The following is a 24,019-nucleotide window of genomic DNA, read 5'->3' on the forward strand; positions in this document are numbered from 1 at the left end:
TTTGCATGTTCTCATTTCTCATCATTTCTCATTTGCATTTATATTTTTGGCTTTAAGCGGACGCTGTTATTCAAAGTGACTTACAGCACTGTGACAGTATTTTGTCTAAGCAATTGCAGCTTAAGAGCCTTGCTCAAGGGCCCAACATCCACTCCAGCCTGCCCTGTGATGGACTGATGCCCTGTCCAGGGTGTTTCTGCGTACCTTATGCCCACTGAGAGCTGGGATAGGCTCCAGCACCCCCCCGCAACCCTGATTAAGATAAACAGCTCTAAAGTCAGTGAGTGAGTCGTTTTTATTGTAGTTACACATTAATGTCATGTTCATTACCCGCTTTATTCTGGTCAGGGTCGTGGCAGGCGTGGTTCCACCTGGCGACAGGTGTTTAAAAAATCCTTGTCCATGTTTTGACGACGTTTGTTCGTCTTGCTGTTAAGTAAACAAATAAGCATGTGCACGCCACCAAACCCGGGCGTTCCCTTAATGTCATAAATGTCATGTGTTGATGGAGGAAGGAGCCGAGCAGGCCGGCCACACCCGTGTGTACCGCCTGATTATAAAGTTGTCTTAAGGATTAATCATTACTGAGCCTACAGTACAACCTGCAAGAGCAAATAATGACGGAGTGAATGTTTACTATCCACCATGTTGCTCCTCCGCCTGAATGAGTCACAAGTAATACAAAAATACACCGATTAGCCATAACATTAAAACCACCACACTCACTGTCCATTTTATCAGCTCCACTTACCATATAGAAGCACTTTGTAGTTCTACAATTACTGACTGTAGTGCATCTGTTTCTTTGCATACTTGTTAGCCTCCTTTCATGCTGGTCAGGACCACCACAGGGCAGGTATTATTTAGGTGGTGGATGATTCTCAGCACTGCAGTGACACTGACATGGTGGTGGTGTGTTAGTGTGTGTTTTGCTGGTATGAGTGGATCAGACACAGCAGCGCTGCTGGAGTTTTTAAATACCGTGTCCACTCACTGTCCACTCTATTAGACACTCCTACCTAGTTGTCATCTTCTAGACCTTCATCAGTGGTCACAGGACGCTGCCCACGGGGCACTGTTGGTTGGATGTTTTTGGTTGGTGGACTATTCTCAGTCCAGCAGTGACAGTGAGGTGTTTAAAAACAACACACACTAACACACCAGCACCATGTCAGTGTTAATGCAATGCTGAGAATGATCCATCACCTAAATAATATAATACCTGCTCTGTGGTGGTCCTGTGGGGGTCCTGACCATTGAAGAACAGCATGAAAGCGGGTAACAAAGCATGCAGAGAAACAGAGGGACTACAGTCAGTAATTGTGGTACTACAATGCGCTTCTATATGGTAAGTGGAGCTGATAAAATGGACAGTGAGTGTAGAAACAGGGAGGTGGTTTTAATGTTAAGGCTGATGGGTGTATGTGCTGATAAATAATAACACAGTCAGGATGGATTATAAATGTTTAAATAATAGATCAGAGTCTGTTAGGGTTGATATGAGTTTATCAAGGTGGACCGTCGACCCCACCCAAAATACAATACGCCCCCCTCCCCTCCTCCCTCGTATTGATCTCCATCCCCTCCAGCCTCCCGCATTCCTCTTTCTTTAGGACAATACGAGGTGTTTGGCTGATCTCCCAAAAAAGGAGGTGAGCGCAGAACTTGTAGAATGCAGGAAAAAGGAGGGGCGCAGAGAGCGGAAAAGAGTACGGGAGAGAGAGCGTCCATAAAAGGTCATGTAGCTGTTCTCTCCTCCCTCAGTCAGTGGTTGTGAACTCGTTCCTCCTGACACTCCCTCGGTGAGTGGACCTGGACCTCGATAAGTAGAAGGGTACAGACGCGCACACGCTCTCCGGAGGCTGAGGAACACGCCCGCACATCAGGAACACCCTGCACATCTGGAACGCGTTTACTCCACATACACAGTGAGTATGTTCTCCCTGCACCTGTGTGTGTGTGTGTGTGTGATGTGTGTAGAATAAATCCGGAATTAAACTCGATATCAAAACTAAACCTAAACCAGTAAATCCAGCACAAACTCTCTGCGTTCCTTCACATGTCACCACTCGTTTGTTAGTGTGTGTGTGTGTGTGTGTGTGTGTTGAAACTTTTACTTGGACTTAGCATGTCACAACAACGACACACACACACACACACACACACACACACACACACACACACACACACTTAGAGCTCTGTGTACATGTTTCTGTCTGTCTCAACAATTTGATTGTCATTTCTTTCTGTCATTTTTTTCTGTCTGTGGGTCTGTCTTCATTTCTGTCTGTCTGTCTGTCTTCATTTCTGTCTGTCTTCATTTCTGTCTGTCTGTCTTCATTTCTGTCTGTCTTTATTTCTGTCTTTCTGTCTGTCTGCATTTCTAACAGTTTCTCTTTTTTGTCTCTTTGCTGTCTGTCCATCCATCTATTTATAGGTCTGTCTATCTGTACACCTGTCTGTCTGTGTTCCTGTCTCTGCTTTCTCGTGTCAGTCTCACTCTTTGTTGCTCTGTCTGTCTTTCTGTCCTTTCTGTCTGCCAGTCTCTGTGTATTACCTGTTTGTCTTTCTGCCTTGTCTACAGACAGACAGTCAGTGGCAGTAAGACACTTTAGACTGGGGCGCAGCGGTTCAGTGTACAAAAATCAAGTCATTTTATTCAATTATCGAAGTGTTTGTTGAAGTGGTGTAAAGTACATTGTGTTTGGACTCTGGAGCAGGTCAGAGACAGAAATACCCGGAGGACCAAGTCAGCACCTACATGTAGAGGATGGGTGGTGTGTTGGGGGTTTGTTGACTGTGTAGTCAGGTTGGGCAGATTGGGCGGTTGCTGGTTCAAGACCCACCATGTGAAATTGTCACTGCTGGCCCCCTGAGTGAGTCCCTTATTGTATTTAGTATTTTATTTTAAATAATTCATATAACAACATCAAGAAACCTGGTGAGTCCGGGTCTTTACATCACGGTACAAACCCGTTTACGCTGAACTACATGTGTGTGGTTCTGTACACAAACACTCACATACATGTGTAGACTGACTCAGACATTGTGAACTACACACACATTGCTCAAGGCAAACAAGGCACATTCCTCAATGATGCAACACACACACACACACACACACACACACACACACACGCCCGAGCGAGCCAGCACGGACATGTTATTGTATTATCAACAGCCAGCAGACAGACAAAGTCATTTCAGTTCAGTGACACCGAGTCACATGTGAAGAATTTTTATGCGCTTCGACACGTTCTTGTATCTCAGCACGGAAAAACAAGACGTCTATTTAAAATAATCATTAAATCATTAAAAAGTGCAGATTTAAGCCCACAAATTTGGGTCAAACATGCAAAACTCCTCACAGAACTGATAATTGAACCACCAGGTTAATGAGATTTATTGTAGTAATCATTTGATTCACATTATTCACATTAACATTTTAATCGTAGTAAAATATCTGCTATATTAAACATGCCCACAAATGTGGTTCATACTATCAGAAAAGCCACAGTGCACATTTCTGCTGGATAAAGTTTGTGGCAGAGAAAAACATCCTTCCCATAAAGCATTAAAATCTCAAATCTGTGATTACATGCGTGTCCATCATAATTCTGTATGTAAACGTTGGACCTTACATTTGCATTACAAATAACCATCATAGTGGGGGGACCGTTCCCTCTCTAACACAAGTTACGAAAATAGCAGGGCGCTAACAGGAAGTGTCGAAAAGGAAACAGTGCAGAGGCAGGAAGCCAGAAGTAAGACCTACGTGCATGATTATAAACTTTTGACCTTTTTTCTGACAGATTGGTTTAGAGGAAAACGTTCAAGTTCGGATATTTTTTAACACGACAGAGGGCTTCCTCATGCCGAGGGCAGATCTGGTGGTTCTTGGATGATGTTTAGGTTTTCTGAACATCTCTAGCATGGATATATTGTTATATGTACTTTGTAATGGTGCAGTCAGTCCAGCTTTGCTCATTTGCACCTACATTGGGCATCAAAGCATCAGAACTGGACATTGAAACTCATCTGGACTCTATAGTAGCTAAAGATTGGGTCCTTGACAATTAACGTAACATAAGTTATAGTAATATATATATATTTATATATGTGTGTGTGTGTGTGTCGCAGGCATAATGGCGAACAAGGGTCCATCGTACGGTCTGAGCCGGGAGGTGCAGAGCAAAATCGCTAAGAAGTACGATCCTGAACTGGAGGAGCGACTGGTGAACTGGATCATGGCTCAGTGTGGTGATTCGGTCGGTAACCCGCCGCCGGGCAAAGATGGCTTTCAGACCTGGCTCAGAGACGGATGTGTAAGTGTGTGTGAGAGAGAAAAACAAATGATAAGGACGAATCAAAAAATACTTTATTGTTATAATTATTTATTATTTATACATTTTATGAAGCATTTTAACCAATCAAAATATAATTGTAGAAAATGTAATAAATCATTAATTCACTTTTCTTCACTACTGATTTATCCTGGTCAGGGTCACGGTGGGCCAGATTTATTATGCAGGTGGCCAGTCCTTCACTTGACACACACACACACACACACACTTTCTAGTAGCTCCAAGTGTCCTGACTGCACGTCTTTGGACTAGGAGGAAACCGGATCTCCCATAAGAAACCCACACAGACACGGGGAGAACATTCAAACTCCACACAGAATGGACCCTGGTTAATCGAACCCAGGCCCTTCCTGCTGTGACAGGGTTAATAAATCATACACAGGTTTACAGCAACATATTTAAAAATGTATGATACTTTTGTAAGTATCATTTATTCTCATTTTAATCAGAGTTAAATATCTGCATTATATAAAATGTAATCCTCCTCCTCTCCTGTTCATCCTCATCCTCTTTCTCCTTCTCCACTTCTTCCTCTGCAGGTCCTGTGTAATCTCATCAACAGTCTTCACAAGGGCCCGCAACCAATAAAGAAGATCCAGAGCTCTCCGATGGCCTTCAAACAGATGGAGCTGATCTCACAGTTCCTCGCCGCCGCCGAGAAGTACGGCGTGGTGAAGACCGACATGTTCCAGACCGTCGACCTCTGGGAGGGTGAGTCCTGACCCATGTCTGAAAACCCTTCAGAACTTTACATACGTCATGTAAACATCAAGCTATGAACTGTAGATACAGTGGGGTGATGACGTCTGGAGAACCCAGTGGGCAAACGTTGGGCGGAAGGAATCAGCTGTTTACTTTTATTTGGTGGCAGTTAGCGAGCAAGGTGGTAGGATTGTTCACAGGGGCACAGAAGAGGGTTTAACACTGGCTAATTTACTATCAACAAAATACAGCTTTACCACCACTTCATCCTGGTCAGGGTCGTGGTGGGTCTGATTCATTGGGTGAAAAGCTGGAAACACCTCAGACAGATCGCCAGTCCATCACAGGGCCCAAACAAACCAGAATATTAGATATTTTTGCTTAACTTAAAATAGAAATATTAGTTTTGATGTTGATAAAATGACATCATGATTATTGGTTTATTAGATAAGACTTACATGAATGTGTGTGTGTGTGTGTGTGTGCGTGTGTGCAGGTAAAGATCTGGCGGCGGTGCAGAGGACTCTGATGTCGTTGGGAAGTTTGGCGGTGACCAGGGATGACGGCTGTTACAAAGGAGACCCCAACTGGTTTCACCGGTAAATAAAGCCACTTTCATTTCCTGGTTTCATTTCTGTTTAGGTTTAATCTCACACACACACACACACACACACACACACACACACACACACACACACACACACACATACATTTGGTTTCCATATAAACTTGTACACAAGAGCTCCAGGTTCTAATTTTGTCCGGCAAATATGTCTTTCTGAGAAGTTCGCTGTCGAACCGTTAAGTTCCTGCCACGCCCTTTAGAAAAACAAAATATGGTGTAAATGATTTTTGACATTGTGACAACAGTTTGGGGATTTCCAGTTCCTCTTTCAGCTTGATTAGAAGAAGAAGAAGAGGAAGAACACCTTTATTTGTCTTATATACGTCTACACGTGTCGCAGCTTGTCTGGAAGCTGGGGTCAGAGCACAGGGTCAGGTATTGTACAGCGGCCCTGGAGCACAGAGGGTGAAGGGCCTTGCTTAAGGGCCCAACTCTGGCTGCATAGCAGAGCCTGGATTTGAACCGCCAATCTTCCGGTTGATAGCCCAAAGCTCTACCCACTAGGCTACAACTGTCCCTAAACATGAACATGAACCCTGGTTAATTAGGCTTCTTTTTTAAGGGAATAATTTCATAGCTTTGGGATTGACTCTTACTTCTCAGTGTGAGGAATCAGAGACTTTTTTTGACTCCTCATCATTTGATCCACATAAAGCACAAAAATTTGTGCACATTTTGTGACGTGCACTGGAAGCATTTACAGCAGTGTATTGAATAGTGTGTGTTTGTGTGTGTGTGTGTGTGTTTGTGTGTGTGTGTTTGTGTTTCTCAGAAAAGCTCAGGAGAACAAGCGGGAGTTCACCGATGATCAGCTGAAGGAGGGTCAGGCCGTCATCGGCCTGCAGATGGGCTCCAACAGAGGAGCGTCTCAGGCGGGCATGACCGGCTACGGACTGCCCAGGCAGATCATCAACTAACGGTCAGAGATTGTGATCGAGTCCTCGTCCCAGCCAATCAGAGAGGACGGAGCAGACATCGCTGTCCAAACTGGCCAATCACAGGGACCAAGATTTCGACATTCCATAAAGCGGCATGTTCATAAACTCTCAGAACCTGTATTAAAATGTACTGCTTATTACAGCACGTTCACCAAGTAATGAACTCATCTCAGATTAGCCTAATGCTAACATAACATCGTATTCTCTTTACATGTGTAAATGTATGTTGTTTATTGATTCTCAGTCTTTGATTTTGCAAATAATAATAAATGTTTTTAAACTGAACTGATTATTTGTGTTTTATTCACATATTTATGCATTTTGCTTTGCTTTCCTTCTAATTCAGATGTAGCGTAGCCAATTATTCTTCCCAACTGAGTTCGAGGAGGGTATATTTACCTGCTCCACGCCCACGAGGCTCATCCACATTCTGCGCACTGTCTCACCCACATAGTCCGGTCTTTTCCCATCCAGCAGACTCGGTAGCACTGCCAGTTGTCCTCGCTAGATGGCGCCCATGAGCAGAGCTGAGATTCGACCGGGGTGTTCGGAATCTCAGCGCTGGTGTTCTAGTGGAATATCCCGCTGCGCCGCCTGGGTGCCTATCTGTGTTTAAACAGGCGTCCAATGTTACGTAAGAAAAAGGAATTTCAATTTCAAAGCAGCGAAGATGTGAAACCAGAAACTCCCTCGTCCTTCCTCCCTCCCGGTTCAGCCTCAGTTATCTGTTTATCTGGATTTGCTTTTCGGTGGAGCCGAGCTGCTGCACATACCAGCGCTGATTAATGTGGGAGATAAGGCCGGACGTGGGAAGCACTTTGACTCTAAAGCTTTTTAGAGAACTAAGGAATACAAGGTTATTTACAGTCCGGATGAAAAACGTACACTAATGGTGGTCTTTTAAAGGATTTTACATACTTTACGTTGCTTGGAAAAAGCTTCAAGTAATATTACTGATAATCAGATGAATTCCTACGCTTTGAGGTCTGTACAGAGATTCCTGCAGTTCCCATTGAAATGCTTAAACTAAGGTAATGGAGTCGACCAGCTGAGAGAATCTACTGACGTCATCTCTCCACCGTTAATCTTCTTCATCCTTCCTGATTTCCTTCCTGATCCACTTATCTTTCTCCAACCACAGAGGAATATTTCAGGTGTTTCTCTGGCATGACGAAACGTTCCTTCCTGTTTTACACCTGCTTCCTTCAACGGCTGAAAACAATAAAGCTGTTCATACACCACACACACGTAAAGCTCCCCTCTAGCTGGCTGAACCCGATAAACTCTTCACACTTACCAGTTTAATTCCCCAAACTCCTTCCACAGAGTTAAAAGCATTTCATTTATACTGATCAGCCATAACATTAAAACCCACCTCCTTGTTTCTACACTCACTGTCCATTTTATCAGCTCCACTTACCATATAGAAGCACTTTGTAGTTAAACAATTACTGACTGTAGTCCATCTATTTTTCTGCATGCTTTGTTACCCCCCTTTCACCCTGTTCTTCAAGGGTCAGGACCCCCACAGAGCAGGTATTATTTAGGTGGTGGATCATTCTCAGCACTGCAGTGACACTGACATGGTGGTGGTGTGTTAGTGTGTGTTGTGCTAGTATGAATGGATCAGACACAGTGTGTCCACTCACTGTCCACTCTATTAGACACTCCTACCTAGTTGGTCCACCTTGTAGATGTAAAGTCAGAGATGATCGCTCATCTATTGCTGCTGTTTGAGTCGGTCATCTTCTAGACCTTCATCAGTGGTCACAGGACGCTGCCCACGAGGCGCTGTTGGCTGGATATTGTTGGTTGGTCGATGATTCTCAGTCCAGCAGTGACAGTGAGGTGTATAAAAACTCCAGCAGCACTGCTGTGTCTGATCCACTCACACCAGCACAACACACACTAACACACCACCACCATGTCAGTGTCACTGCAGTGCTGAGAATGATCCACCACCTAAATAATACCTGCTCTGTGGTGGTCCTTTATTTTTATTAATTCATGCACAGACTGGAAGCAAAACGGATGTTTTATTTTGCTGACCGGGAGCACATTTGCTGTAACCACAGTATTTTTTACATGGGACGGATGAGGAAGCCACTGAACGTGGTGCGGTTGTTGACATCGTCGTACAACGTGCTGTTGGATGGTAGTTTTGTGTAAACCACGTCGCCCGCGTTCAGCTGCAGGGTGACGCCGCCAGAGAAATACGTCATGTAGCCGTTACTGAACTTGGCTAAACTCTTTAGCAGGTTGTTGTTCTTGTACAGGTCGATAGCCATGGCTTACTCCCACTGCTCCCACAGCTGGTGAACCTGATGTAGTACGCGCCGCTGACTGGAGCGCTAAAGATTCCTGAAATAACACACAGGAAGTTGATCCACAGTCAGTTTTTAAAAAACCTTCTCAAGAAGAGGGTGTGGGGTCACCACGGCGGATCCCTCCTATTCCTATTCTATTTATTTATATATTAATCCTATTTATTGTCTGTTTGACCGCTACTTTTTCTTGGTCTGGGTCACGGTGAGTCTGATTCACTGGGCAAAAGGCAGCAAACATTCGGACAGTTCACCAGTCCATCACAGAGCACACACACTTACACTTAGGGCAATTTTTAGTAGCTCTTTGTCTTGTGGAAGGGAACCCACATGAACACAGGGAGAACATGCCAATTTCATACAGAAAGAACACCCAGTCTGGAAATTAAACCCAGGCCCTTCTTGCTGCAAGGCGACAGCGCTACCCACTGCAGTCGAATACTGATGACATGATGTTTAATGCATTTGTTGATCATACCTGTGACTGGGTTGTAGGCTTTTCCGATGTTGGTGATGACGTTGGAGTAGACTAGAGTCGTAGCTACATTATACGGTCCCACAGACTGAACCAGAGCTGCTGAGAACGCGACAGCTGGAGTTTCTGAGGACCCAAAAAAACAGAACACAAATGATTCGAATCAGTATAATTCTCATATTCTGATATAATTCCATTATATTGATCACTTTTAGTAATTTCTGTGGCTGTTCTTCATCTGTGATGAATTTGAGTTCTTCAACGAGTTTGTCTAAAAATCTCCTGGGTCAAAATGTACGTACAGTAATTCTGATTGTTAATTTGGAGGTGCAGAAGGTTCCTCAACATCTTTAAACTTTGTGGCACTCAAACTATTGTCAGGACAGTCAGGTGTAATCCAAAAAAACACCAAAATTAGGTCTGCTGTCAAGTCAAGTCCTGGTTTGGTTTGTTTATGTTTGTTCTATTTGGTTCAGTTTACTGCACTTGGGTTCAGATTATTTTGGTGGTGTTCCAACCACTCAATAATTTAAAATTAATAATATAAATAATAATGACAATATTGTATAAATTGTTTCAGTCAATTCCAGGACTCCCATGACAAACATCCCTCACAGGTTTATACTGCGGGTTTCCTGTTGTTCAGGGTGTGAAGTGAAATGAACCGTTTTACCTTTCTGATTTTTTAGTTCCAGTTCAGTGGCTGCCAGTCTGGCCTCTAGAGCTGCCGTGAATGAGAAATAGAACAAAGTGAAGGATCCATAATTTATAGATCAATTTTAGTGAGAAAGAATCGTATTATTTGACACCAAATACATTGAGGACAAATTATATAAAACATCTGAATACATGAGTGAAGAGACATAGTGGATAAAATGCTGGCATGATTGGTGCTCATGATTTGAGAAAATGGGTTTTGGTTTTAAATGTTTATAGATCCCGAACATCTTCACATCTTCACATGAACTCATCAGTGGGTTACCTGCATAGTCTTTCCCCATGATCCTCATGTCCATCTTCAGCTCAAAGACCATTTCCCGCAGCTGGAGAAGCTCCTGGTTGACGTCCAGTTTCACATCAGGGGTCCCATCGTCCTGAACACTTCTGTGGCACAGAAGAACCAACAGAACAAAAAAAAAACCAACAGCCTTCATTTCCAATACCCTCTATGTGTCTCAGCACTGAGCCCTGGTTACTTAGTTTGGTGCCTCAGGTTCTTACTTTAAATACCCCCAAAGAATTACACAACAGTCTCCGTTTGGCCGGAAAGTGTCTAATCTGTTGTTTAATCTGGTGAGCGTTGGAATGCACATCTGCTTGTAGGATTGAGTCCATGACCCACTTTTATATAAAAAAAGTGGGGGGGGGGGGGAATGCACATTTCACTGTTTTTGATATAAGCACTGTATTTAATGACAATTCAAAGAAAAGCCTTTAAAAACGTATTGAAAATTGGTTGTAAGTGTAAAAACAACTACAAATATCAACAACCCTTTGTGGGGTCTGTTAGTATGGTAGAGACAAAACATAACACATACATACATATATATAATATGAAATAAAATAAATAGCCAGTTAGTTTGTTGGTTGTAACTGTAACAACAACTACAAATATCAACAACCCTTTGTGGGGTCTGTTAGTATGGTAGAGACAAAACGTAAATATAAAATAGTCAGTCAGACTTTGTGTTTTTTGGGTGACACTTATATGACAGTGTTACTTTTAGCAGTTCTGTTTCTTTGTGTTGTACAGATTTAACAGTGAGAACAGTTACATATATGACAGCTCACCTTTAATGTAAATGAAGTGATGTTAATTGGTGAACGTCAGTCCTAAAAACAGCCCCATTTCAGCAGACAGGAAGAGACGCGAATAATCACTAATTGACAATAAGTTTCAAACACTCCGTTTTTCTTATTTTATTATTATACTATATATTTAAGATTTATTTATTTATTTAAAGGCAGGTACGTGTGATCAGTCTGTATTAATGGGCACTTTGTGTGTAATTAATGTGTTATTGTATTTTTACTTTCACTTTGGTTTGTCTGATTTGCCTGTTCACATTACAAAGCAATAGTTATAACAATAATAACACAATGCTTTGTATTATTGTTGTAAAACTGATTTAACCGGGTGATAAAAGTGAGTTTATGTTTTATTAAACAGTCTAAAATCTACACGTTTTAGGTTATGTCGCATCCACAGCATTTTATCTACGACAACACAGACATGAACATCGAATTAATATATGATGATCACTGGTACGCACAAAACTACCCATACGGGTAAGTAAAAATAAAGCCAATACATATTTAAACAAAATTTTAAAACCTGAGATTTGCTATAATAAACATTATTATATACAGGGTGCTTTCGTCCGAAATTGCGCCCTAGTCCCTTATTCCCTACCTAGTGTAAAATGCATGTCAGGTGTTCAGCACCATTTATTCTGCACTATTTGAACTATGATCTACTGTGGTGCGTTGTGTAATTCTATAGATGCACTTTGAATGGGACATTAAACTTTTAGTCAGGATTTATGAAACGTCTAAGCTCCCTAAGTAGTGCACTGCAGAGTGAACTGGTGTGGATTTAGACGCGCAGCCGGGTAGACGAGCTCTCATTTCTGATTGGTCGGTTATCTGAGAATGAGGCTGTTTACATTGCCTGTGTGATTATCGGTTATATTATCTATCTACTTTACTGACTCTAAAGATGAATGTACAACAACAAGTCTTAATATACACGAACAAATGACATACTGCATTTTTACAACTTTTTTTTCTTCACGTGTGACTTTTGCTGATTTACGTTCTAGACTTCATACGTGTTTTCAGCGTCCCATAATCCAAATGTCACCCTACTCCCTGTTCCCTACAACCTTCAAATTGTATTATTATCTACCAGACTGCACAGTTTAGACTCAAATCCATATCATTTTATTGTTGTATGGCATTGGTAACTGCAGATCCTACAACAGGCTGCACAATTTTTATAAAAAATAAAACGCCAAACTTTCTTAAGTAGTGCACTATGTAGTGAGCATGGTTTGAATTTAGATGTGAACCTAAACTCACGCATGCGCATTCTCAAGCTGAAAATGACTACAGACCGAAAGTGCATTTGTAACGAAGGCGTGTAGATATATTTAAGCATTACAGATTCTGTTCTAAATGATATATCATCATTATTATTATATAGAGCTTAACTTTTCTACTGCTGTTTACATATTTGTGAAGATTACAACGCATTGATTGAGAGTCTGTAAAGACACTTTTACTGTATATCCGTGTTGTGTTTGCAGTGTATCAGCAGTAAATCCTGCCTGGGTCGCTTCAGATGAATCAGGACTTTTAGATCATTTTGGATTTGATCTGGATCAGTTAGACTTTGCATTAGATGAACACAGATATCTGATCACAATGCCGGCTGTTACAGAGACCGTGGAGCAAAACGTCCAGGTATGATCATCAACAGGTTCTTCACATTGTTACACTTTTAAACAGGCGACCATTTAAAGGTTTGTGTGTTTATTAAGATTTTAAGGTCATATTTCACACGTTGGTTTCATTCATGACAGGACAGGTTACACATGATTCATCAGTTTAAGATCAGTGTGTCAGAAAACCGGAGTTCCCGAAGGAAACCCACGCAGACACGTGCAAAACATGCATACAGAAAGGACTGAGATTGCTCCATCTGGGAATCGAACCCAGAACCTTCTTGTTCTGAGGTGACAAAGCTACCCCACCAAGCCACCTTGTCAGCTGACAATTTGGACCCATGTGATCACCAGCGTCCAAGCACCAATTAACAAATACTGATGGTGTAAGACAGGGCCCTCATATTGTTTACTGTCCTTTACTTTCAGTACATAGACTTACACTGTCAGTGCCTATACATAAAAGTGTCTTCAATGCTGAAGATGTGTGGTGGATAATGTACACAGGTTTATATTCACCAGATTAAGAGACCAGAGTTTAGCTAGAAGGTAGGTGAATACAATTGTGTTTGATGTGTGCTGTTGTCTCTGCCGTAGACGGATGACTGGACAGAAGAGAAAGGTGTTGTGACTGATGAAGACTGGCAGCACATCATGGTAAAGTATTTCTGATCGGTGGTGTTTGCAGGACGTCGTGGTCTAGCTGATTGTAGCTAGGGACAGTGGTAGACTAGTCGGTAGAGCTTTGGGAAGTCGAAAGCAGTCGGAAGATTGTTGGAGAAAGAATTTCATCATACTGTACACATGTAAATGTATACAGGACAAATAAAGGTGTTTTTCTTCTTCTGTGTGATATTAAACAAAAGGACTTACTCGTCTAAGTGTTTTAACTGGTCTCTTAGTGGTCAGTTTGCATCCAAGCTTTAAGTCAGTCTGTCTATCAGAATGTATGGGGTCATTAATGTATGGGATGGTTGGTTGGGTATCCTAGTGCGAGGGATTGGTGTAAAAGAATGGGTGTACTATTATACACACCCAAATGAGAACGTTCCTCTTCAAGGTCAGGTAGAATGATCCTTTTCTCCCGCAGCGTTCGGTGAAGGAGCAGAGCGTCGAGTTGGCGGCGGAGTGCGAGTCTCTGGAGAAACAGCAGGCTGCCGACGAGGCCGAGCACAAGGCCTGCATCGAAAATTTGGAGAAGATGAGAGACGAGGAGAAACAGCAGCATAAGGTATAACAACAAGAAGGACGGGCTTAGAGTTAAACCCCATAGTTTAGGATCTGTCTATTACTTTATCCCACAAATTTTGAGATCCAGGTTCAAATTGCTTCGAAGCGGTGCTATCTGCCAGCCGGGCGTTCACACAGACACGATTTGCTTTATCTAAGGAATGAGAGACGGGGGTATTGGATTGGCACCCTGACAAGGGTATTCCCAGTGAAACCGGATGAGAAAAAAAGGGGACGTGTACATAGTACCTGCTGCATAGTGAGTGTTTTTTTTTTTTTTTTTTTTACGTTATTCAGGATTTAATAAATAAGATCGAGCTGGTTCGAGAGAAGCTGGAGCTGAACAACAATAAATCCATGAGAAAAAACTTCACCACCAAGATTGAGGAGCTCACCACAGAGAAAGAACGACACCGGAAGGCCAATAATAAGTAAAGCTTTTATAACAATGTAGTTCACACATTATTGACGGTTCTCTTTGGTATGTTGTGTTGAAATAAGTGTGTGTGTGTTAGGTTAGCTCAAGAGCTGGAGGAAGCTGAAAGGAAGCTGATGAAGCTCACCGAGGAGCAACAAAATGAAAAGTAAGACCTCTGAAGTGCATTTTATTAGGAACACCTTAATAATACTGGATAAGACCTGGATCCTACAAGGTGTTGGGAGAAGCATATAATGTGTGTGTGTGTGCGCACACTCTATTTCAGGCTTTCTTGGGAGAAGGAGATAGATGATTTGCAGCATGAGAAGGACAGAGTGTCCAGACTAGCCGAAGAAGCCAATCAGGCGGCTCTGAAGGACGAGGTAAACATCATTATCTGGACCTGCAAATCCCTCTAATCATACATTGATTACAGTGTCAGATGAGTGTGTGTGTGTGTGTGTGTGTGTGTGTGTGTGTGTGTGTGTGTGTGTTTAGATTGCTCTTGTGGAGTCTCAGAGAGAGCTGGCTATGTCTGAGATAGACGACTGGATCTCAGATGCTGAAAAATATCTCAGTTCTCTCAGGTGATGCCTTCAACAATGTAGAAATGCTTTTACTTTGTTTATTGTGTGTGTGTGTGTGTGTGTGTGTGTGTGTGTGTGTGTGTGTGTGTGTGTGTGTGTGGTCATTCATGGTGGGTTTACCTCGTTACCAGGTTGGACCCTTCTCAAAACCATCGGCATCGAATTGAATGGGAGAAAAATGTGGCGCTGGTCCGTACCAGCGTACCCAAGCTACAGGTGAGGGGTGAGCTTATTGTAATTGGAGTACAGGGCGGGGCTAGTTCACCTGGTTTACAGGTAAAAATATGGAGGTAGTGTACCTGGTTTTAAGGTAAGGGGTGGAACTAGTGTACCTGGATTACAGGTAAGAGTAGAGCTAATGTACCTGGTTTACAGGTAAAAATATGGAGGTAGTGTACCTGGATTACAGGTAAAATTGTGGCACTTGTGTACCTGGTTTACAGGTAGGGAGTCGGACTAGTGTACCTGGATTACAGGTAAGGGGTGGGGCTAGTGTACCTGGATTGCAGGTAAGGGGTGGGGCTAGTTCACCTGGATTGCAGGTAAGGGGTGGGGCTAGTGTACCTGGATTACAGGTAAGAATGGGCCTAGTACATCTGGTTTACATGTATGAGTGGGGTTAGTGTACCCTGGTTACAGGTAAAGGGTGGGTCTAGTACATCTGGTTTACAGGTATAAATGTAAGGCTAATGTACCTGGTTTACAGGTAAGGGGTGGGATAGGGCACCTGGATTACAGGTAAAATGTGGGGCTAGTGTACCTGGTTTACAGGTAAGGGGTGGGGCCAGTGTACCTAATGTTTTTGAAAAGTCGCTTTCTTAAAAATTGATCATGATGTTTGTGTTTCAGGTGACCTATAGTGAAGATATTAAGACCCTGCAGAAGGGTCAGCAGCTGGGCAGTTTACCTAAAGTTGACCTTCCTCTTCTTCCCCCTGTCCCTGTGGTAGGTATTGATCTGTGTCACTTTATAATAATAATAATAATATTAATAAATTGATAATTCATCCTTTTATCTGTTTTCCCCTCTAGATTCCTCTCACGAGTTTCCCGCCGCAGCTCAACCCTCTGATTCGCCCCCCGGTGGTGCTGCCACCTCAGTTCCTCCTGCCCCACAGGATCACCCCCCCTCCCCATCCTGTCATATTGTCACAAAACCCTCCACCCTTCCTGTCGTACCCACCCGAGCACAACATGCACAGACCCAGGCCGGCCGTACCCGCCACCACCCGTCCTCCCCCGATGCCGTACGCCCACTCCACACTCCCTTATCCTACTCCTGCAGCCCCGGCGCCAAACCCGGGACCCGTGACCCCTCCGCCGTCCAACCCACAACCTGCTGGAAAGCTGGACAAACTACTGGAGAAACTGGGTGCGCAGTTCCCACAATGCACCAGGTAACGTTGATCTACGTGTGTCAGTATATGTTAATCTGTTATACATGCAGCACCTTGACCGGCCAGCAGAGGCCGCAATTACCCCAATAGCAAAAAAAAGCGTGACACACTCGTCCCTACCCCACCATCCCACTGCCTGTTTATTAGTGTGTGTGTGTGTGTGTGTGTTTCTCAGACCGCAGCTGATGCAAGTTTTGCAGCAGATCAAGAGCGAGCGCGGCACGATGGCCGGCATGTCGATAGACGACATCAAACAACAAATGGAACAGAAACTGGCACAGAACGAACGCCCGGTGAGCATGCCAACACACACACACACACACACACTCACACACACACACATGAGAAGCTTCTGCTTAGTTATGGGTCACTATCGGTCCACACAGTGACCGCTCAACAAGTGACCCTTCAACATTTAGTATTTTAAATGTAAATGTTGTATTTATTTTATATTAAATAACATTTATAACCTTTTTTGTATATAATAGGCCACACCTGTAGCTACAAGCCAGTCATTTATACCCATTTATGGTATAGAATTGCGTGAGGCACCGCTGTGTGTAGTGGGGTGTCTCGTCATGGCACGACTGTATTCCGAGGTTGTTTTGTTTGTTTATTTCTTTCAATTTCCCCTCATTTTTTGTTCCTAATTTTGAATTTCCCAGCTGCTTCTTTCCTCCAGCCAGCAGCGGATTCCCGTATAAAGCTTTAACAAGATATGGGAGACACGCTACACTCTCTGTATTCCTCCACCACTTGTGTCGTCACCTCGATAGGAAAGTAGCACAGGACGTTTCTCGGACACGCCCAGTTATGTCCGTAGTGGCCCCGCCGTGCCACCCGAGCAGTTTGTTATTGCAGTAACAATAGAATAGAATTCATTCACCTGATGATGTTGATACACTGTAGTGAGAGTAAATGTGTGTGTGTGTGTGTGTGTGTGTGTGTTGTTTCAGGCCCTTGGCCCCATAGCTCCCCCTGCTGGCTCCAGGCACTTTTCCGCTGCACCCCAGAGAGGTCCGGTCCAGTCCCCTCCCGTCCAGGCTCCCGCTCCTCACGTCTTCCCGTCCCGAGCCTCACAGGTCGTGTTAAATACGTCTGATCGTTTAGGTCGTGTTTATATTCAAAAACTATAACGAATTAATACGTCCGATGTTGATTTTTACTGTTTCGCCTCCAGCCGACTCCACCGGTGCGAAAGCTGTGTCTGATGTGTCAGAACCTGGTCGAACCTGGAACCCAGTACAACACCAACTGCCCACACACTCTTCACAAAGAGGTGAAGCTCTCTCGTGGTTTATTTATATACATTACGGGTAAACACAGCACCCGCACTAGGATCCGGGCGCTTACACAGACGCACGTCTGGCTGTGGCTGTGTCTTGGTAGGACAGTTGTAGACTAGTGGTTAAGGTACTGGCCTAGTAAGCAGATGGTCGCTGGTTCAAACCCCACCACTGCCAGTTTGCCACTGTTGGGCCCTTGAGCAAGACCCCTAACCCTCAACTGCTTAGACTGTAGGTCGCTTTGGATAAAAGCGTCTGCTAAATGCTGAAAATGTAAATGTAGGGGGCGGGACTATTTATTCTCATCGCTGTGCAGTGACGACCTCTGCTGTTGCAGTTAAGCTACTGGACTTGTAATCAGAAGGTTGTCGGTTCAAGTCCCTCTGTCTGTTTGGCCCTTAACCCTTATGTTCATCACGATAAGCTATAGATAAAAAATGGTCAATTCTAAATCCTGTAACTGGAAATAAATAGAAATGCTGCATTACAGGGGGGCGGGGCTGGCCTGTGTTAGACTCCGCCCCCTGACAGGTGAAAAGAAGCGATCTCCGCACACAAAACTCGTTGGGCCCCTGAGCAAGGCCCCTAACCCTCAGTTGCGTAGACTGTAAGTCGCTTTGGATAAAAGCGTCTGCTAAATGCCGAAAATGTAAATGTAGGGGGCGGGACTATTTATTTATTCTGCTGTTGCGGTTGACAATCAGAAGGTTGTCAGTTCAAGCCCCTCTGTCCAGTCGCCACTGTTGGGCCCTTGAGCAAGGCCCTTAAACCTTGTATTCATAACAATTTGCTATAGATAAAAAATGTCAATTCTAAATCCTGTAGCAGGAGATAAATGGAAATGCTGCATTACAGAAGGGCGGGGCTGGCCTCTGTAAGACTCCGCCCCCTTACAGGTGAAAAGAAGCGATTTCTGCACGCAAAACTCGAAAGATAACCTCGGCCCTCTTTGATCAGGGGTGGGGTGTGGCTGCAGTGACAAAAAGAAGATAAAAAAATAGGTTTTTAAATGTATTTAAGTATTTAAAGCTCTGACTGGTGCGTCACATGGTATTTTTTCTTTGATCACATCCCCTCTCGGTTTGAGGTGCTTACAAAAAGTAAAGAATTTGATGTGAGGGGGCCTGCGGGACCCCCTGCGAAGGTAACAAAATATAAAATATACTTTAAATATATGTTTCTGCTGCTGTGTGTTTCAGTGCATCAGCGTGTGGCTGCAGACCAGCAAGAACAACTCCTGCCCCTTCTGCTCCAGCAAGTAACCCCACGTCTGTACGTACACAAACAAGCTGCTCCCTCCCTCCCTCTGTCCTGCAACACAATCCCTTCAAACGTTATCTTAATAATTACAGGTGCAGACGTGAGTGTGTGGATACCTGGATACCCAATCCTGCTATGTATTTACCTTCAATTTAGTCGTATCCAATTCCCAGCAGGGTTGTGACTAACACGCGTATGCAGTACCAACCACTTCTTTGCACCTGCTCCAGGCAGGTTCATTGTTCATATGGAGATCTGTATCACGTACAGAGAGTCGCACACGGATCTCCGTTATCCCCCGTCTCACTGTGCAGCGCCATCGATCAGCCAGCAGAGGTCAGAACTGTAGCAGTTATGGTCGGCTGAGGTTCCTGTCTGTAATTTTACTCATGCTGTGACTGTTCTACAACTTTTATATCATTATTATTTTGTAATGTATAAAATATTTGATTAAAGTTGTTATTGTGACAAAAAATATTCTTTTTTTCATTAAATTTTGAGATTAACGTAGCCAATATAAGGAAAGTTCTTTAGCATCATGTAGATTATATATTAGTGTATGGCCAAAAGTATTTGGACACCTGACCGTGACCTTGCTGGACGTCCCATTTCAAAAACTAATGCTATTAAGACAGAGTGACCACTGTGTAATCTTTTCAGCTAGAACAACAGCCGCTCCTCACAAGACTTTGAAGTACGTCTGTGGGAATTTGTGCCTATTTGGTCATTGTTTGGTTGAGCACTGATGTTGCTTAAGAAAGCCTCAGTCGATGTTCCGGTTCCTTCCAGAGAAGGACACTGGAGTTTTTAAACTGAGCTGTTGTTTTTGTCTTTATAGAGCTTGCTTTGTATCCCGGAACTGGAAAGGGCCTTCCCCAAATTGTTTATTACACCTGTTAGCGATTATTGTGGCTGAAACATTAATTTAACAATTAGAAAAGGCGTCCCAATAGGCACCTGAGTGTCTAAATAAATAAATAAACAAATGAAGCCCTTCATGAACACGACATTAAAGAGACACTTTAATTTTTATTGTGTGTTTTTATTATTATTTTGCGTGGTCACATGACAGGCGTGATAACTGTGTGTGGTGTTGATAACGTAAGTCCTGGCCGGAGCGTCTTTAGGCGTTCAGAGCCTCGGCCACGTTCTCGTAGATGGTGGAGAACCTCGCCTTCAGGGTCTCCATGTAGGGCTCCAGGTGGCCGTGCACTTGGGCGGTGTGGGGCGCCAGCTTGTCCTTGACCCCCTCGACGGCCTTCAGCATGTGCTCCTTGTACTCCTCGGCGACGGGGCTGGCCAGGTTCTTCAGGTCCTGCAGCTGCTCGGTGAGCTTGCCCCGTACGGCCTCGATGATGGGCACCAGTTTGGTCTTGGTCTCCTCGAAGTTGGTCTCCACCTTGTGCCTGAGCTCCTCCATGACGGGCTGAAGCTTGGTGCGGAAGGCGTCCAGTTCCTTCTGGTTGTGCACCACGTAGTCCTGGAAGATGGGTCCCAGGCGCTTGTTGTACTCCTCCAGGTGCTTCTGGACCACCTGGCGAAGCTCGGCGCGGTGGGGCTCCACGCGGGAGCTCAGGTCCTCCAGCTCGGACACGATGTGCCCGCGCACCTTCTGCGTGGCCTCCAGCAGCTGGTCGGTGTAGGGTTTCAGGGAGGTGGAGGTGGACTCGGTGTACTTCTGAAGGTTGTCCAGGCTCTCGGTCAGCTTCGTCCTGCGGAGGAAAAAGAGGAAACGGGGAAAGGGATTAGAGATCAGCTATGTACCAAAATCTATTCTCAAGAAACCACGTCTTTATCTAGTCTTTGTCTGGTGTTGGATAGTTTCTAACAAGTCTTTGGCTAGCTTTTGGCTCATCTTTGGTAAGTCTTTGTCTAGTCTTGTCTAGTCTTAAGCAAGTCTTTGGTTAGTTTTTGGCAAATTGTTGGCTACTCTTTGGCTGGCTTTGTCTAGTCTTAGGCTAGTTTTTGGTTAGTCTTTGTCTGGCTTTGTCTAGTCTTTCACAAGTCTTTGGTTAGTCTTTGGCAAGTCTGGCTCATCTATTGCTCATCTTTTGCTTATCTTTGACCAGTTTTTGACAAGTCTTTGGTTAGTCTTTGGCTACCTTTGTCTAGTCTTTGTCTTTGGATAGACTTTAGATAGTCTTTGGCAAGTCTGGCTAGTCTTTAGCTAGTGTCTTTGTAGTCTTTGTCTAGTTTTTGTCTAGTCTTTGTCTGGCTTTGTCTAGTCTTTGACTAGTCTTTGGCAAGTCTTTGGCTAGTCTTTAGCTAGTCTTTGGCTAGTCTTTGTCAAGTCTTTGTCTGCTTTGGCTCATCTTTTGCTAGTCTTTGGCTAGTCTCAAGAAGTAGATCTCAACGTCCTTCTCCAAAGATCATTTCGTTTTATGCTAGCTGGTTCAGTGAGCTAATGAGGTAACACGTCCAACAAGTCTAATGAGGTTTGACCTACTTGTACTGCTCAAGCTCGCTTCCTTCCAGTTGATCCAGGGCCCTGTAGGCCTGGTCTTTAACCTGGTTCAGGTAGACTGTGACGGCTGCTCTGTAGTGCTCCAGCGGGGTGGGCGCGTCCGCCTGCAGGTTGAAGGCGTGGCTGCCTGGAAGGACACAGAAAGAAGAGACTTCAGAGTCCGACGGGTCTCGGCCGCCTCCAGAAACGTACAGACGGGAGTTCAGGTGAACTTATCCAGACTGAAACAGTGTAGGAATACAGGAGGGCAAAGAGTGACCGAGTGATTAGAGAAGATAGAGAGATAAACTCACCCAGAGCCAGGAGGACGGTCAGTGCAAGAGCTGCGACCTTCATGTCGACGTCTACAGGAGGGGACGGAAAATTTGGTTAACGTGGTAGGATCTAACTTCAAAATAATTATAATTATAATAAAACATTATGTATGATGCCCAGTACAATACAGCATTTTTTTTTTTTTTTTAACACCCGATTCAGTTTAGTTTTACCAGTAAATAAACTCTAATATTTTACTTTTAGGTCCTGAGAATAAAATGCAACGGGAAAACAGCAGAAACGTAAGCCATGATCTACACGTCAAAATGTATTCAACTACAGTGCAAGCAATTGAGGGTTAAGGGCCTCGCTCAGGGGTCCAACATCGGCAACTTGGAGGTGGTGGGGCTTCAACCAGCAACCTTCTAATTCCTAGTCCAGTGTCTTAACCAATGAGTTAGAGCCCTGCAGGTTTAGAGGGCAGTGCTAGGTCACCATTACTGGACCTTTGATCAAAAGGTAGCTGGTTTAAGCCCCACCGCTGCTGATTAAGGCCGTTAACCCTCGACTGCTTACATTGTGAGCTGTCAATGTACTTTTGATTTAGCTATATTAATCAGTAAAAATTATCTGCTCTCAGAACAGGTTAAAAATGCACATCGTACAACATTAAAATGATAAAATAATCAGATTTAAAAGTACACTAACATTCTAAACTGAAAACTAAAGAGGATTTGGTTTTTCTCTCAAAATATTAGCACAGTTCAGTTCTAGTTGTGTGAAAGATGACAAGTGTGCTGTGACATAAAAAAATGACAAATTATAATAAAATTTACTGAATATTCAGGAATAGAAAACTCAGTAACACTTTCAATCAAGTTTTTTTAAATTTTTTAATTAAACTCGTTTAAAATGTTTAAAAACCTTATAAATTATTTCTAAAAGAACAAGAACTAAAAACAAAATGCATAATTAAAGTCAAATATTCTGAGAATTAAAGCTAAAAGTCTGAAAAGAGGCTTAAAAAGTGAAACTGATCAGACCGAGTGTCCGTGTTCATGTACAGGTGAGTTCTTACCTGAGAGGTGCTGCTCACTGATGGACCCTCAGCTCCACGTAACGAGGCTTTATATTCATTGTGTGACCGTGTGTGTGTGTGTGTGTGTGTGTGTGTGTGTGTGTGTGAGCAGTTGGACTCCAGACCTCCTGCATGGAAGGTTCGAAGGTCACACGGATTACGTTGACATGGTATCAGACGTGAGCTGATCAGCACTTACTCATCAGCCGAATGATTTCTGGTGTAAAGCACAACGGCGTGGAGCAAAATCGATCGGATCCAACACACACACACACACGCACACACACACACACACACACACAGGGTATTTCTAAGAAGAATTATGCATTTTTTGTCATATATACATAAACACGTTCAGTACAATAAAATTCTTTTTCTGCATATCCCAGCCTGTTTGGGGTCAGAGTTTGGGGAGCAGACAGAGCTAAGGGCCTCGCTCAAGGGCCCAACAGTGGCCACATAGGATTAGAACCTACAATCTTCCGATCGACAGTCCAAACCTCCACCCACTAAGCCACCACCGTCCCTCATCTCATCTTAGTCTCTCTAATTGTCCTGACTGCACGTCTTCGGACTTTGGACCCGAGAAAACCCACAAAGACACGGGGAGAACATGCAAACTCCACACAGAAGGGACCCAAAACGCTTCACTTCCACCTATATGATTCTGTTTCATAAACTTTTAAAGTCGTGAACCTTAATTTAGCCTGAATATAAATATTGTCCATTTTTTATTTCTCTAATAAAAGGCCAGTATAAAACCGTCCCAGATAAAACTCTGATTCTGGTATCAAACTGTGTTTAATAGTTAATAGTTGTGTTATGAATCTTTTATTACTCCTCATTATTATATAAACATCGTGCACAATTTAACGAGCACTTAATGACTCAAGTGATCTACATTTATGATCTGGCATCTGTTCGGCAGCGATAGTACCCGTCGTTGCTGTGCCAGTTTGGACCGATTGATCGTAACGAGTGACTCCTCTGCTGCTGGGGACCCGATCGTGTCCAGGGAGGGTACGCACTGATCTCCACGTTCCTCCACGTTCTGTACAGGGCTACTAATTAGGGTCCTTATTGGGAGATGAACCCATGAATACTTGGTCTGTCAAAGTGCAGCGAGTGTTTATCATCCAGCCATGATAAGATAATCCACACATGACTCAGT

General features: G+C 43.6%; 4 protein-coding genes across 5 annotated transcripts; 2 read left to right on the forward strand and 2 right to left on the reverse strand.

Moving 5' to 3' along the window:
• The first annotated feature begins 1,749 nt into the window (after nucleotides 1-1,749).
• tagln2 (transgelin 2) lies at nucleotides 1,750-6,914 on the forward strand. Its single transcript, XM_062988388.1, has 5 exons — nucleotides 1,750-1,928; nucleotides 4,141-4,325; nucleotides 4,904-5,075; nucleotides 5,563-5,665; nucleotides 6,464-6,914. Exons 2-5 carry the CDS (start codon nucleotides 4,146-4,148, stop codon nucleotides 6,606-6,608), a joined length of 600 nt encoding a protein of 199 aa, XP_062844458.1. The 5' UTR covers nucleotides 1,750-1,928; nucleotides 4,141-4,145; the 3' UTR covers nucleotides 6,609-6,914.
• Nucleotides 6,915-8,788: 1,874 nt separating this feature from the next.
• On the reverse strand, nucleotides 8,789-11,296 carry LOC134303105 (complement C1q-like protein 3). Its single transcript, XM_062988394.1, has 5 exons — nucleotides 11,220-11,296; nucleotides 10,411-10,532; nucleotides 10,102-10,152; nucleotides 9,432-9,554; nucleotides 8,789-8,990 (listed from the first exon to the last, which is right to left on the reverse strand). Exons 2-5 carry the CDS (start codon nucleotides 10,460-10,462, stop codon nucleotides 8,881-8,883), a joined length of 336 nt encoding a protein of 111 aa, XP_062844464.1. The 5' UTR covers nucleotides 10,463-10,532; nucleotides 11,220-11,296; the 3' UTR covers nucleotides 8,789-8,880.
• Nucleotides 11,297-12,765: 1,469 nt separating this feature from the next.
• rnf214 (ring finger protein 214) lies at nucleotides 12,766-22,998 on the forward strand. Of its 2 annotated transcripts, none has more exons than XM_062988362.1 (15): nucleotides 12,766-12,893; nucleotides 13,472-13,531; nucleotides 13,965-14,105; nucleotides 14,402-14,535; nucleotides 14,620-14,688; nucleotides 14,809-14,905; nucleotides 15,021-15,109; nucleotides 15,241-15,325; nucleotides 15,959-16,054; nucleotides 16,141-16,505; nucleotides 16,681-16,798; nucleotides 17,462-17,587; nucleotides 17,686-17,784; nucleotides 18,991-19,063; nucleotides 22,961-22,998. In XM_062988362.1, exons 1-14 carry the CDS (start codon nucleotides 12,855-12,857, stop codon nucleotides 19,051-19,053), a joined length of 1,581 nt encoding a protein of 526 aa, XP_062844432.1. In that variant the 5' UTR covers nucleotides 12,766-12,854; the 3' UTR covers nucleotides 19,054-19,063; nucleotides 22,961-22,998. The 2 variants fall into 2 exon arrangements, with proteins under 2 accessions (XP_062844432.1, XP_062844431.1); XM_062988361.1 differs by lacking the exon at nucleotides 22,961-22,998 and adding an exon at nucleotides 19,144-20,081.
• apoa1a (apolipoprotein A-Ia) lies at nucleotides 20,073-22,930 on the reverse strand. Its single transcript, XM_062988373.1, has 4 exons — nucleotides 22,849-22,930; nucleotides 21,809-21,859; nucleotides 21,498-21,642; nucleotides 20,073-20,763 (listed from the first exon to the last, which is right to left on the reverse strand). The coding sequence occupies exons 2-4, from the start codon at nucleotides 21,849-21,851 to the stop codon at nucleotides 20,175-20,177; spliced, it is 777 nt and encodes a 258-aa protein (XP_062844443.1). The 5' UTR covers nucleotides 21,852-21,859; nucleotides 22,849-22,930; the 3' UTR covers nucleotides 20,073-20,174.
• Nucleotides 22,999-24,019: the final 1,021 nt, after the last annotated feature.

This window comes from Trichomycterus rosablanca, chromosome 26 (assembly GCF_030014385.1).
Source record: "Trichomycterus rosablanca isolate fTriRos1 chromosome 26, fTriRos1.hap1, whole genome shotgun sequence".
Taxonomy (NCBI): domain Eukaryota; kingdom Metazoa; phylum Chordata; class Actinopteri; order Siluriformes; family Trichomycteridae; genus Trichomycterus; species Trichomycterus rosablanca.